This window comes from Neltuma alba, unplaced genomic scaffold, assembly GCF_004799145.2.
Source record: "Neltuma alba isolate B1F8T4 unplaced genomic scaffold, ASM479914v2 tig00013638_pilon, whole genome shotgun sequence".
NCBI lineage: Eukaryota > Viridiplantae > Streptophyta > Magnoliopsida > Fabales > Fabaceae > Neltuma > Neltuma alba.
The window spans coordinates 20,878-36,332 of NW_021637821.1; the positions used below are offsets into that span (position 1 = coordinate 20,878).

General features: G+C 33.9%; 2 protein-coding genes across 2 annotated transcripts; one reads left to right on the plus strand and one right to left on the minus strand.

Moving 5' to 3' along the window:
• The first annotated feature begins 1,479 nt into the window (after positions 1-1,479).
• LOC114738626 (acyl-CoA-binding domain-containing protein 4-like) lies at positions 1,480-8,404 on the plus strand. Its single transcript, XM_028926695.1, has 14 exons — positions 1,480-1,730; positions 2,989-3,093; positions 3,468-3,545; positions 3,622-3,735; positions 3,884-3,950; positions 4,033-4,094; positions 4,294-4,433; positions 4,518-4,644; positions 5,181-5,295; positions 5,395-5,483; positions 6,263-6,346; positions 7,373-7,693; positions 7,788-7,847; positions 7,936-8,404. Exons 2-14 carry the CDS (start codon positions 3,004-3,006, stop codon positions 8,104-8,106), a joined length of 1,518 nt encoding a protein of 505 aa, XP_028782528.1. The 5' UTR covers positions 1,480-1,730; positions 2,989-3,003; the 3' UTR covers positions 8,107-8,404.
• Positions 8,405-8,941: 537 nt separating this feature from the next.
• Positions 8,942-14,037, minus strand: LOC114738623 (4-coumarate--CoA ligase-like 5). Its single transcript, XM_028926693.1, has 5 exons — positions 13,933-14,037; positions 10,432-11,874; positions 9,859-9,926; positions 9,630-9,732; positions 8,942-9,132 (listed from the first exon to the last, which is right to left on the minus strand). Exons 1-5 carry the CDS (start codon positions 14,035-14,037, stop codon positions 9,007-9,009), a joined length of 1,845 nt encoding a protein of 614 aa, XP_028782526.1. The 3' UTR covers positions 8,942-9,006.
• Between the last annotated feature and the right edge of the window lie 1,418 nt (positions 14,038-15,455).

Genomic DNA, 15,455 nt, shown 5'->3' on the forward strand with positions numbered 1-15,455 from the left:
CCCCAAGTCCAACATCCAACATTAGTTAATAACTTTTCCATAAATAGCATGTTTGATGGATTTCTCTCTCTCCCCCCACCTGCATGGTCTCAACTCTAATACCTTACTCCAATTATATTCTTAATATTGTTGTGTATGATACACCCGTAGTATTGAAAACTGGACTGAATCGGCTGGGTTGGATTCGAAACAGATCAATCAAGCACCTAGCCGGTTCAGTTGGCAGCAAAAACTAGTGATGGGGTTGACACGGGGGCAGCTCAATGTAACCCGGTCAATCTAACTGGCTTTGATGGGTTAACCCGTTATATATATATATATATATATATATAAGTTGTTTTAATGCTAAAAAAATTATTATTTAGTGACTAAGGATTGTAGATATGAATATTTTGTTACCATAAATCTATTTTGATATTTTGCAAGAATGAATATTTAGTGATTTTAATAGTATAATACCATGATGTCAATTTGTTAAAAAAATCGTAGACAAAATTGAAAGGAAAATATAAGTATATGATTATTTTGTTAGAGATTCAATTGATATTTAGTCTTTTGGATCATATGATAAGAATCTAAATTAATTTTCAATTTCAATTTTTTAATTCTTCACCGGTTGACCTCTAATTTGACTACAGTCGGATCCATTAACCCTTAATATACTGTTTTGATTGGTTCAGAGGACGGCAATCCGTACCTTGGATGTGTGATTGTTATATAGCCTAGATTTATAATTTTATCTTAAAAATATATCTATTAATTATAAGAAAATTTTACCAAAAGTAATTTTAGTGTTCATGATTATAGTTAGTTTAACTAATTTTTTTAAATATCTTTAAATTAATTCTTTATTTCTTATATTAAATGTCAGAGTACTTATCTTGTAATTATATTTACATCTTACATGCACTAAGGATAAAGGATTTTTGCTTGAATACTTTTATGATGAAACAACCTATACATACACATTTAAATTATTAAATTCAGTCTAACAGTCTATGCTTGCAGTTGTTTCTCGTTAATTTTTCATACTCTCAACTTAATAAAGCATAGCATAATAGAGGCCTTTATAACTTCATTATCTTATTTTTGATAGGCAATAAAAAGAAAACCTTTTAGTAACATTTACTCCTGTTTCTCTCCCTCTCTTTTTTTCTTAATAATAGGAAGCCGGAAGCCCCTTCAAATAGTTCTCAGCAGCAAGACAACGACGATGTTATACATTTGTTATAAATAAATAATAAATTAAATTAATTTTTATATTAAGGAGAAGAGGTAGTATAATCTAATTAGAATAAATAAATGAAACCAAAAAAATGAAGAAGGTCATTTTTTTTTTTTCACAGCAAGCACCTGAGATATGACCCTGCATTTAAAAAAAAAAAAAAATCTTCCTGCAATGAAAAATACCTGTGCTGCTTGATTTCGTTGATTTCTGTGTTGAGTTTCAGATTCAAACGGACAGTTTAGATACCACATCGGTACACCATCGGCGTCTATAGCGGCTCGCCTCGCCCTGTCCGAACTGACCCCACTCACTGACGCTTGGCGGAAAAGCTTCATCACAGTCTATTCTCTTGCTTTCGGCGAGAGATCTTGACGGTGGCTCTTGATTCTTTGCTTGAATTGCGGATTTGCCACCGGTCAATTTCATCCCATTTCCGGTGCAGATCCAAATCTGGCCCTGACTTAGCAAGATCTTGCGTTTCTTCTGCTGCTCCAATAATCAGGTTCCTCTGCTTTTCTTTTCTTTTTTTTGGTTTCCCCGTTTAACTATGAATTTCTTCTCCATATGCTGTCTTTGTTGGTGGGAAAAATTCTGCTCTTTTGCTAGAGTGAGACGGGGAAGTGTGGAATAGTTTGTTAATGTCAATTGACTTTTATCATAAGAGAGTTGGAACATTTCCGTGGGGCGTTTGATTTGGAAACAGATTTGCAATCGCTGAAACTTCGGGTTGCCATTACTTGTGTTAATGCATTGTCAGATATTTGACTTAGCTGGTGAAATTCAGATCAGTGATTTGTATTACTTACGTTAGAGAATTGTAAGCTGGGAGAATTTACTAGGATTCCTGATTTTCTGAAATGTTGTTATATTTGAAATTCTTCATCGTCTATATTGTATCAGAGCTCACTATTTAAAACTGATGCAACTTGAAAGACATAGGGATCCAAAATGGAGTTCATATACTGAGAAATCAAAACGAAGCAAAGTTTGCGCTGTGTATCCCAATTAAACTATTCAAAAGCTTAATTTGTCAAATGACAAGCGCGGGAGTATATATGGATGTCTAATTTTTGCGGAAACGTTAGTTGTGTCTGTACACATATTCCTTCTCTACGCATTTTGAGTTCTGAATAACTGTTCAATTTCTTAACAACAACAACAACAACGAAGTCTTATCGCATTAGGTGGGGTTAGCTATATAGATCGCACGGAGCTTAACAATTTCTATCAAGAAACAACTGTTAGCCTTATTATCATTATGCTGATTTGGCAAAATTCAGCAAACTCAATCCTATACCTTGTGTCTTGTAATGAGATTTCTACTGTCATTTGGACATTGCCTTGCCATTACATAAACTAAATAGATGTGTGACGTTTCTGAGTCAAGCTTTAATATATGTCTTTTGTATTTATTCCTTACCTGCCTTGTGTCCCTAAATATGTCATGTCTGCATCCGCCTTTGGCCATTGTAATTTTTGTCTCCGTCTAGCAGTGTTGTTTCTTGAAGCCTTTCAATTATTGATTTTGTTCTAAGGTTCGTTTCCAGTCTAGAATCAGCCCACCATCTGTTTATATGGTAAATATTTGTTGTGGTCAGTGTGCTTGTTTCTTTCTTCCCCCCCCCCCCCACTTAATGTCTGCAAAGACAAGATACTTGTGACCATTGTCCTGTCTACTCATGTTGATTTGAAAGTTATCATATAATCTGAAGCGATAATTGAAGTAACTTGCAGCAGCTGTTACTGGGGCAATTGTATAGGAGAACAAGGAATATATGGATACCAACAACTGGCTCAAGGATCTGACATATGAGGAATGGGTAGCAGTCCCCATATCTGGTGCCCGTCCATCTGCACGCTACAAGGTCTGTGTGTGTGTGTGTGTGTGAGGAATAAGTAATTTACAATGTGAGGAACTACAGTTTAACCCTGTTTTTTTTTCCCCACCTTATTCAGTCTTTTTCCTTTCCTTTCTTTTTTTTTTTTTTTTTTTTTGGTAATTTGATAGTCAAAGAATTTTCATTCACAGAACAGGGATTGAAAATGATGATGAGTGACAAGTTACCCTCGTTGAAAAAGGCATATGAATTTAATCTCATTGAATCTTGAACCATCCTGATTTTGCATATTACCTTTAACTATTAAGGCTCCTCGTTCATTCTTATCTATGCAGCTGAAGTCCTTGCTTACTTTTTTCCCAGCTATTTAATTTAGTCTATGGTTTGTCTTCTAATTCCAGCAAGCTGCAGCAGTGGTTGATGAAAAGCTATACATTTCTGGTGGAAGTCGCAATGGTCGGAATTTATCCGATGTTCAGGTATAGTGCATGCTCAGACGCTTTTCTGAACCTTAGACTCTTTCTATTGCTTCAGCGTACATGTGGCTGTTTGCAGGTTTTTGACCTCAGAAATTTGGTATGGTCCAATCTGAAACTAAATCTAATTGCTGATAAAGATAATGAGAGTAACTTACGGGAGGTTCTTCCAGCTACATCTGGTCACAATATGGTAATTTATATGCACAACTGTTCTATCTCTGTGTATGTGCTTTGTAGTGTTAGTGTTTTCTATTACCAATAGAAACGTCAGTTTCAGTAACCACCTGTACATTTGATTTATTCTGATAGAGAACTGGAATTTATTTGTACTTTTGCAGATTAGGTGGGGGAAGAAACTTCTTCTTCTTGGTGGCAATTTAAGGGATTCTTCTGGCAAACTAATGGGTTAGTGTCTTTGGAATGTTTTTATTTATTTGTGTGGAGAATGTTTTGTATAGAAACTCAATGTGTCGTGGACTTTTTGCAGTTCATTACATTGATCTTGAAACATCCCTGTATGGAGTTATTGAGACTTCAGGAAATGTTCCAGTAAGTGTGTCCGCTGATAGAAAAGTGTGAAGTTCTGTCTTTGGATGTTGTTAATTTATTAGCACACTATGTTTTTTCTTCTGCTTTTTGCTGCTGAATTTTGTGTGTATGGTATGAAATTTTCCTTCTACTACTTAAAAAATATTTATATATACGAGTTTCTCATTTTGACGTTTAAATCTTCTTGATGAATTCCTAGTTAGCTCGAGTGGGGCAGTCAGCAACAGTGGTTGGTTCGAGAGTGATTTTGTTTGGTGGTGAAGACATGAGCAGGAAGTTGTTGAATGATGTCCATGTTCTTGATCTGGAGAGCATGACTTGGGATGTTATAAACACAGCGTAAGTATTTTTGTAATTTACTTTATGAAAGCTGCTTTTTATGTGTTGTGAAATTTTCTGCATCACTTTCTTGCATTTTCATAGGCAGACACCTCCAGCTCCTAGATATGATCATGCAGCTGCTATTCATGGAGATCGATATCTTCTAGTTTTTGGTGGTTGTTCTCATTCTGTCTTCTTCAATGATCTTCACATATTAGACTTGGAAACAGTAAGTGATTTGTCTCTGGAGACTGTGCTGTAATCATTAAAGTAGGATAGGAATGAGTTTGATCTTCCCCTCCTGGGTGATTAATTATATTTATATATGGTTTTTTTTAAGCCAGTCTATATTACATATGTTTTGGAGTGAATTACCCATTCCCTTTTTTTGTTGTCTCTCCCTGCTGCACATCAAGCGTTTACTTGCTAAATGCTGAAGATCCTGATACATAGTGTTTGTGCATGCGTATGCAACTTTTGCTTCTTGCCACTGAGCTTGATGTATGCTTCTCTTTGTTTTATCTTACGCTAGACGGCTTCTGCTATGTAAAGAGATTTCTTTGCTGAGTTAGCCTTCTAAATTGTTTCAGGGATAACATTATGGTGAGGGTTGTTTCAATTATATTGTCCCCGTAACCCATGGAAAGAAGTGGAAGAACTTGTTCAATATTCTTAAATCTTAAATTCTTAATTTGACTTTAATTAGTTGTTGAGTTCTATTTCACTATTCATTGTAACATGTTAGAAATAATTTATTTCCTTCAGATGGAGTGGTCCCTGCCTCAAATTCAAGGTGATTTAGCATCTCCAAGGGCTGGCCATGCTGGTGTCACCATTAATGATCGTTGGTTCATAGTTGGTGGTGGTGATAATAAAAGTGGTGAGTAAATGGAATTGACATGATCTGTGCATGCTATTATACTTCTTATATTTGTGATAATTACCTTTGTAGTATCTGATTAAATATGTCTCAAAACAGGTTGCTTGGAGACTCTGGAGTTAAACATGTCTAAGCTAGTGTGGTCAGTCTTGACTGCTGTGAAGCCTAGAAATCCGCTAGCTAGTGAGGTCATTACTTTGAAATCCTCTCTCTCTTCCTGGTTGTAATTTCTGGTAACATTGTAGAGAAGACTAATCAGAATAGCGTACCTTTCAATGTTGATTACTAGGTTTTTTGGGACTAGTTTGTTGGGGTTGGAGTATGGTTATAAAGGATCTGTGATTTAGGAATGATGTTAATGCCACTTTGGGTGGCCAGGTAATGCATGACAGTGTTAGCAGAAAATATATGGTCTAAGACATTTACATGTAATCCGGCTATGATGTATCTAAAAATGAGAGACAGAGCTGGTGTAGTTGTGCACTATTGAAATTAATATGGCCATAATGAGATCATCTGAAGTAGTGCTTTGAGAGACCTATTTAATGCTCTATTGACCAGTAATTCAATGTTCATAAACGCTGCACAGACCACATGAATTTCAGCTTGGATGCGTTATATAAGTGACATCTCATCAAGTGATAGTTGTAATCTTTTCCATAACAAATCTTCCCCACAGAGATCTCTTGTTGGAGGAAAAAAAGAGATTGTGATGACTGTTTGAATTTCTTATATAAGCTTAATTGTTGCTAAGTTAAATTTTATTGTTTCCCTATATTTAGAATGTTAATATGAAAAGAAGTTTCTTATTTTGATAATCTTGGTACGATCAAAGTTTGAAATGAAAAAAATGTGGTTACCTTTTATATATGACTACATACGTTGAAAATTCATGTCCAATGAAGTTGATGCATGGCTTTGTCAATCAGTTTGTATGTGATGCAAATGTTTTTTTTTTGGAGAACAGGGTCTTACTGTCTGCTCAGCAATGATTGATGGAGAGATGTATTTGGTAGCTTTTGGTGGCTATAATGGAAAGTATAGCAATGAGGTACGTTAGCTTTTATTATTTTTTAGTTACATTTTTCTACCATCTATTGAAAATTGACTGTCTTAATGTGTTTATGAAATTTTCAGCATGTTCATTGTTTGCAGCAATTGATCAATAACATTATTTTCTTGACCGTTCTTTTCGAGCTGTCATTACACTGTAGTAATCCTTTGACATTATATTGAGCATAACTGATGGACCTGGAAATCAAAACTAAATCAGAACATCTCCACTTTTGAAGGATCTAATGCAACTTCAATTGTTGAGAAAAACAGGATAATGATGTGAATGTGATGATTCATCATCTCAAAAGAGATAAAAATTATAAAATCATGCTAATTCTAGAACCAGTGTTTGGTAAAGCTAAACCATAGTTCATTTATATTGTGTTTAAGTCTATGTTCGAATCTATGACCGGTACTGGATAGTATATACTCTATCCCAAAAGAAAGTAATAATTGTGTTCAAGTCTGTTAATTAGACTGTTTGAAACTGAAGAAAACTGCATCAGTTAGGTGATCAATTATTTATCAATGGCTAGTGTTTGAGTGCTGCTAATAAAATAGATCAGAATTTTCTAAAATTGTATTTTATGAGGAACTTTTGGCATCCGAGGGAAAAAAAAGCTGTTTCACTGTTGAAATTTGAAGAGCATGGATATTGTAAAGAGGACAGATACTTTAAGGAGGATGAAAAAGAGAAAAGAAAATGAAGTGTACCTAAAGGGGATGATGGTATAATGACTTTTCATTAACGTTTGTCTTAATATATTACTCCTGCCTCTCACTTATATACCGCATCTAAGCTTCAACAGATGATGAGAACATATTACATATTTGGCAAATGTTGTTGCAAAGTGAATAAACTAGATTCAATCGTTCCCCAATTATCTTTTGCTAATGAGTTATGGTTTATCTTTTGAACTGATAGTTTTACTTTTAAGCATGATGCTATCTTATTAAGGCCTTCTATATTGATACATTACTATATTGCATTCTATGGATAATGGTCCTCTTATTAATATAGGTATTCATCATGAGACCCAAGCCAAAGGATTCCTCGTTTCCCAAGATTTTCCAATCACCAGCTGCTGCTGCTGCTGCAGCTTCTGTTACTGCCGCTTATGCATTGACTAAGGCTGAGAACTTGGATTTCAAGCAACTGGATGATATAAATGTTAAGCCAAGTGAAAATGATCATCCCATAGAAGATGTCACAGTTAAAATTGAGTCCTTTGAAAAAGAAAAACAGGTGTTGGAATTGTCACTTGCAGAAGCCAGGGCTGAAAATTCTAAGCTCAGAGGCGAGATTGATGAAGTTAATAATACTCATGCCGAGTTGTCCAAGGCATGTGATACAACTTTCGTACTGAGTTGCCCTATAATTTACCTGGTGGTAATAGCAGTATTTATCATTGAATTTTTTTATTTTTTATTTTCAGGAACTCCAGTCAGTCCAGGGACAACTTGTGGCTGAGAGATCAAGATGTTTTACACTTGAGGTATAAAACCAATTCCTATATATGAAGTAAATTAAATTTTGCTGATTCTGGTGTTCCATCTTATCTTTTTGGTAATATTTAATTACAGGCAAAAATTGCTGAGCTACAAAAGGTGCTGGCATCAACACAGTCTGTGGAAGATGAGGTCCAGGCTCTTCGTAGACAGAAGTCTGCTCTGGACCGAGAGATGGAGCTTGCTTCTGCTAGGCGGCAAAGTTCTGGGGGCGTTTGGCAATGGCTTGGTGGCGGTGAGAAATAAAAACACTACTGAGTATTTTTTTTCAAATAACTGGAATGATGAAGCCTAGCTCGAGGAACCCCTCAAGTTTCTTAGAGAAACAGATTACATGCGGATCATAGTATTTTTTTAATACTTAGAGATATCTCTGGTGTTACCCTTTTAGTATTGAAATGTATGGGTAAACTTTATGAGTACTCCAATTTTGAAGGACTGAAACTTTCAGGAGTTGTAAGACATAGCAGCATTTGTATTTCATTCTCTGGACATGATATTCTTTCGAGTTTGGGAAAATCACTGTGGTTTTAAAGAAGGATTGTAATTATCAAAAATCTCGTATTGATAATTTTAATATAGGAAATGACAACAATATTTATGTTACTTATTTGTCATTAGAATTTTCGGTGATTTTTTTTTTTTTTTTGGGTTGGGATCTTACAATGATTTTTCAACTATTGATAGTTCTATTAAATTCTTTAACAACTAGATTATTGTGTTTCTTTTATAATATTTTGGCTCTACAGGACTTATGGACCGTCATATTGAATTGAACAGCTTCTAAGTGCTTAACTCCGTTGCATACATTTTTCACTTAATTGGATATCTTTACTGGTTTTGTTACAGTTAAGGCTTGTTTTATTTTTAACTTCCCGTTGGACAACACCTGTTTGGGTTTTAAGATTAGTAAGTATTCTGTTGTGATAATAGCAAAATTAATATTAACGTATACTGTAAATACTCTGCCTAAGATTAATTAATAAATAACAAAATACAGAGCAGTAAGCAGTTTATTGATACAAGTCCAATATCTGTATTTGAAGAACTGAAAGATTATCTTCTCATTTCCTGAGTACCAAAAGAGTTACACGCTTCTCTCTCATTATGCCCTGAGAAGTCAGTGAAACATTGTATAGAAGTTGCTCATAACTTGGAAACGCGTTTCATTTTGCTGTGTGAAACAAGATCCTTGCGCAAGATTTTACCTGCAGCTGACCTTGGAATAGCATCAATGAAGCTCACCTTTCTTATTTTCTTATATGGAGCCACCTGGAATTTTGTTCATATGTATTGTAAGCAGGAAAACATCATTAAGATGACCAAAGAGGGAATAAATGAAGCAGCACCTATGTGACTAAGCTTGCTCTGCCGACATATACAAGTAACTATAACTGACTACTAGCAAGATACTCTTCCCCGTTGTAAATGTAATCCCTACAAATTAGTTAAAGTTAGTCTTTTTAATCATTTGTATTGAAAACTACTCCACTTATGAAAAATTTGCTTAATATGTGCAATCAATTAGAAGAGTTTAGGGGGGAAAAAATATAAATTTGAGAAACAAAATGGATTGAAGTCTTATATTTAGTATCAAATCAAATTTCTTTATTATCTTTTATGTTTAGGATTGAAGGGAGCATATTATTCTATTGGAAAATGACTTGAAATATATATTTTCTGAACTAAAACCAGTTGCAATCTTTGTGAGGCAATTTGACCTAACACTCAACCCTAACACTCAACGGCAAAGCTAAATGAGGACTAACCTGGCTGGCGGCAAATTGAATGACTTGGTCTTCTGTGATCTCAGAACCAGCTGCTTTCACCACATACGCCATTGGTATCTGTCCAGTTTCTACATCTTCAACCCTGCAAGTTCAATAATAAATATATTTCTTCTATCACTATATATACATATATATATTCTGTATATAAAAACATTCAGAGGAGATATTAGAAGAAGAAGAAGATGTGATATTGATAAGGCAAACGCACGGTATAACAGCTGCATCAACAATATTGGGATGGCTGATCAGCAGAGCTTCCAGTTCTGCAGGAGCAACCTACCAAACCAGAACACTACAAATGTAAGGAATAAAATCATGGATGGCATTCTTAAAGTTCTGTTTCTTCAAAGCAATTTACATGCAACCTGCTTTCCCCACTCAATTTATGTGGCTGTTGGACAACCGAAAGATGGCTTAATGACGATTAAAAGAGCAGTCACAAAATATTGATTTATAGTGGTTTAATGCAATTTAAACGGTTTGAAGCTATTAAAACCGATTAATAATGAAATGAAACTAATTAATTAAAATTAAAATACATAAATGCTCCAACAATTAGTTCCACGGACTCCTCTACTCTGCCCTTTTACTAGCCCAAGGCCACATCTTATCTTAGTATACACTAAAATGCCAACACTTTCCCCAAGTTTCAATTCATAGTAACAACTCCTAAAAATTCATGAAACTAACACTCACATCCCCTCTTCTAATTTCAATTTTTATAAGCATTAGCTCGAGTTAAAGGTTGAAAAAGAGTCTACAATGAACATGCTATAACTACCTGATACCCGTTGTGTTTGATCAGCTCCTTTATTCGTTCAAGGACATAGACAAATCCATCCTCATCAAAATAAGCAAGGTCGCCTGTCTTCAACCAGCCTTCTGAATCAAGTGTAGAAGCCGTTGCTTCCATATTTCCCAGATATTCTTTCATTATTGCAGGGCTTTTAAGACACAACTCTCCTTCCTTTCCAGGAGGCAAAGGCTTCCCTGTTTCAACATCCACCACTTTTGCGCAGAAAGTTGGAAGTAGCCTCCCACACGAGCCAGGCCGAGCTTTAGCGTCTTTATCAGACACAAAAAATGTTGCTCCACCACAACTTTCTGTTAGTCCATAGCCTTGCCTTAGCTCAACCCAAGGAAACATCTTTCTAAATTCCTCAGTTAGTTCCTTACTCAAAGGTGCAGCGCCTGAACCCACTTTTTTGAGGCTCGACAAGTCAAACCCAGCTTTGCTTCCATATTTCACAAGAGCAAGAATCACAGGAGGTACTGCTGGTAAGTTATTGACTCTGTACTTTTGAATTGCAAAAAGCATTTCTTTGAAGTCAAATTTCTGCATTATAACTGATGTAACACCCCTACACAACAGTCCCAATCCAAAGAACACCAACCCATAAATGTGAAATATTGGGATGAATCCCAAAAAAACATCATTCTGGGATGAAGTTACGTCCGCGGACCAAGTCAGTAAACTTACGATGGATATGATATTAGCATGTGTCAAAACCACACCTTTGCTCATCCCAGTGGTGCCTGAAGAGTACAATATAGCTGCAGTGTCTGATTGAGCCAATTTAACTTGGGGCAGCTGTTCTGGAATATTATCAGAGCAGCCTTCTATTAACTCTTCAACTGACAACATTCGGCCATCAGATTGACGAGTGGTGAGAATTATAGGAACCCCAGTTGCTAAAAGTTTCTTCATCTCCTCAGGTGCTGAAATGGCCAGTTTGGCACCTGAATCTTTTACTTGCTTGGCTATTTCTGATGCTGTGTTAAGAGGATTTGCTGTGGTAAGGATAGCTCCTATTGATAACACAGCAAGGCATATAGTTGGGTACAAAATTGAATTTGGTGACAGAACAAACACCACATAGCCTTTTCGGATCCCAATGCCATGGTATAAACCAGAAGCAAGGGAGTAAACAGAGCTTTGAAGTTCACCATAGCTCATAGTTTGGTTAGTGGAAGCATCAACGAAGGCAGGCTTTTTAGCAGCAAGCTGGTGTGCACGAGGGAAGTGTGATAGGACTAGAGTTGCAGCGTCAATATCAGGCCTTGTGGGGATTTCATGCTTAGCACTAAGCTTAACAAGAGAGTGATATATCCCACTCCGTGAATCATAGCCACTCCTTTCATCAAATGAAGCAAGAGATTTGCTTGATTCTTCTTCAATGGCAGACCAAGCAACTTCCTCCGCTGATGATGACATTGTTTTTCCCTGCGAATTTGGCAGATGGGTTCTGAGTCAAAATGAGAGTGAAGCAAGAAGAACTCATTTATATTAACATTATGATAGTGTTGGTATTCGGAAAGTACAAGGATTAGCATTGTTAAGCATGTCAATTCTAGGCTAGAGACAACATAAGCATGCAAATTACATCAGTTTTGGTTTTTTTTGTGTGAATTTTATGAAGCCGGCGGAGAAACTTGGAGCCGGTGATGAATGCTGAGCAGAGGTAAAGGTTATATACTGAAGACAGATATGCTGTGTGCAGAGGGATGAAAATGAAATTGAATATTCTTTTTATCAACACGAAGATCTATGGATACGCCTGCGGAATTGGTCTTCTTTCAATTCAAATGACTATTAAATGTCTCTAAATAAATATAAGCAGCGACATAATCAATGCTTAGATTAGGGGCCACTCTAAATAAGATCTTGAACTCAAGTCTTGAACTTTTTTTTTTAAAAAAAACATGTCGTCAAAGGTTAATCCTTTACAAGAAAAATTTAAAAAAATTAGTTGAACAAAAAAAAAAGTATGTACTTCAAATTTCAATAGGAATAATTTAAATTTAATATCTTTTTATTTTTGATATCTTCATTTTTAGTTTTAAGTTAGACTCAAGAAATCATTCCTTACAGTTAAAATATTAAATTAATTTTATTCATTTTGAGTGTGGGACCTGATCCAAACATAATTGGCAGCGATGGGACAAAAAATCTTAATGAAAAAAAGACAAAAAGAGAGAAAGAAAATTATACTCCTCCGGTCCTTAATATAGGATCCATTTAACTAATTTGATTAGATTAAGGAAGTTAGGTAAGTTAGTTAATTATAAAAATTGTGACATGTTTTTCCTAAAATACCATAATCATCTTTCTTAATACCCCTCTCTATCTTCTACTTGATTATGGTTGATGGAGTATCCATAGGGGTAATTTAGAGAAAATTGATAAATATGAGAAATGGGTCTTATATTTAGGATCAAAACCAACTCAGTAATTGGGTCTTATATTAAGGATCGGAGGAGTATTATAATTGTTCCTAATGTTTTTTCTTGCTTAAAATTATGGCTGCAGATTACCCGCCAAATGGAAAATAGTTTTGGGCCACGATAGAGGGGAAGTTGGGCTAGATCAACATGTGATAGCTAAAAATGAGATTGGACTGATTATTTAGCACCAAAATTACATGAAAAATTGTACCAAAAACCTAAAAAAAAAAAAAATACATGAAATTTGAATTGGGTGGATTTTAAAATTTTAAAAAATAAAAATGAAATATACTCCCTAGTCCCCACGGCCATAAACATAGAGCAAAGGTAATAAATTCATGCTTATTAAGGAATAACTCCTTCGGCATCTAAATATAACACACAATTTTCTTGGTTTATGTTCCTTTTTAATAATACATATTTCTGGTTTTATTTATATCTACAAGTTACAGTCAATATATTTCATTCGAATTAAGAAAAACTTTAAATATTATTAACTCTTGGTTTAATTTTATCAATATTTAATACTATATACTCCTCCGGTCCTAATTATAAGACCCAATTGACTTATTTGAGGAAATTAAGGAAGTAAGTTAAATTGGTTATTTATAATAAATAAGTGTTGTCATTCCTAAAATATCCTTGCTAATTAAGTATATTGGCTAAAACTATCATTATTAGAAGGATTATCTTGGAAAAAAATGTATAAATATAAGAGACAAAATGGATTGGGTCTTATAATTAGGACCAAATAAAAAGTCAAATTGGGTCTTATAATAAGGACCGGAGGAGTACTATATTTTACAAGAAAATGACAATTTGATGTGCTACTATAATAAATGAAGGGTACAAGTATTTATATTAAAATTTTAATAATTTGATGTATAAATAAGATCAAATAAAATATCTTATTTCTATCTTATAAATAAAATCATAGGAGTGGTTTTATAATTCTGTATGTTTTTAAAATATCATTAAAAATACCTTTATTTAAATAGGCACAGATTTGGAAAGAAGAAAAAGGAATTATTCAGACTTTAAGAGAATGGGACAATACAGAGAGATCAACTGCAGAAATGGTCTGCTCTGCATTTAATTCTGTCTGCCTGCCATATTGGTTACTAAGAAGCTTCTTCAAACTGTAAGCACCCTTTTTGGCCATATTTATAATCTGAACATTTTTCTAAATTAGGAAGTCACAAGCATGGAGAAATATTGGCATGATGTTAAGGCAGTTAAAATTATTGTAGATAATAAAATTACTCTAGTTTCATTTAAGCATTTATGACAGAGTCAATGAACACAGTGTAAAAGGGAAAAAATTAGTAATAATTTACTCCTTCTGGTCCTTATTATAATTTTCAAATAACTAATTTACAAATAACAAATAATTAGTTAAAAATAATAAATAGTTTAAAAATATATTTTTGTTTTTAAATGTACCTTTTTAATAAATGAGAAAAATAATAAAAGAGAATATGTGAAGAAATGTGATAAGAGAGAAATAATTAAAAGCAATATTAAAAAAATGCATTAAACGTTAAGAAAAATTCAAATTGAAGCTTATAAAATGGAATACACTTTTTTTTTAAAATTTAAAACTTATAAATAGTACTGGAGGGAGTATATTTTTATACTCTCTGGATTTTTTTTTAAAAACTTTATCTTAAAACAGTATAAAAAGAAAATAAAAGGAAATTCCATTTGACGCCATGGAAACCATATATGACATTGGCTAAGGTGAAACTCAGCCTTGCTTTCCACTTTCAGGTATTTTCTTTCTCATTTTTTAAGAAACAGCAGGTCAACCTTTTCACAAAATTATCATTCTTTTTACTATTTTCCGAAGATTCTGATTTGAAAAAGGTAATAATTGGGTGAGTTTGGAAGAATTTCAATTAACCCCCACTACCTCATTAATACCAGTCAACTTTTAAAAAAATCTGAAATTTTAACGCATAATACCCCAATGTTAGGCAATAATACCCTTCTTTATTTTGGTGTTGTAAATTTTTTTATATTTCTTGCAAATAGCAGAAATTTGACTGTGAATGACTAAATTGAAGTTGTCCACACCAAAACAATTGAGTGTTATAAATTTTTTTATATTTTTCGTGAATTGTTAAATTTTGGTTGCAAATCATCAAATTCTGGTTATGAATTGTCAAATTTTAGTTGTGAATTCACATCAAAACAATTGCATAATTAACAACTCAAATTCAAGGATTTTTTTTAAAAAAATCTCATTATGTTTCTTATAAATTGTCGAATATGGGTTGTAAATGCCGAATTTAAATTGTTCATTCACTCATAAAATTTACATAATTAACAACTCAAATTCAAGGATTTTTTTTAAAAAAATTAAAGGTACTTTTATCTTTTTATCCATAAAATTTTGGTCTTTTAAGCTGCAATGAAATTTCAGAATTTTTTCAGAGATTAACTTATATTAATTGTCTATGGGAGAATTAAATGAAATTTTTCCTTTTTTTTTAATTTATCTGGTTCAATGTAGGAAAGTAAAGAACAAGGGGCTTAGCGGTGAAAAGAATAAATAACAAGTAAGCATCACAATTTGGT

Coding starts and splice junctions, on each gene's coding strand:
- LOC114738623 (XM_028926693.1), bottom strand. CDS start 14,037: ATGGCCAAAAAGGGTGCTTACAGTTTGAAGAAGCTTCTTAGTAACCAA. Junction 9,733..9,858: donor GTTGATGCAGCTGTTATACC/GTGCGTTTGCCT, acceptor TTGAACTTGCAG/GGTTGAAGATGTAGAAACTG. Junction 9,133..9,629: donor TTCAATTTGCCGCCAGCCAG/GTTAGTCCTCAT, acceptor ACAAAATTCCAG/GTGGCTCCATATAAGAAAAT.
- LOC114738626 (XM_028926695.1), top strand. CDS start 3,004: ATGGATACCAACAACTGGCTCAAGGATCTGACATATGAGGAATGGGTA. Junction 3,546..3,621: donor GGAATTTATCCGATGTTCAG/GTATAGTGCATG, acceptor GGCTGTTTGCAG/GTTTTTGACCTCAGAAATTT. Junction 4,645..5,180: donor ACATATTAGACTTGGAAACA/GTAAGTGATTTG, acceptor TATTTCCTTCAG/ATGGAGTGGTCCCTGCCTCA.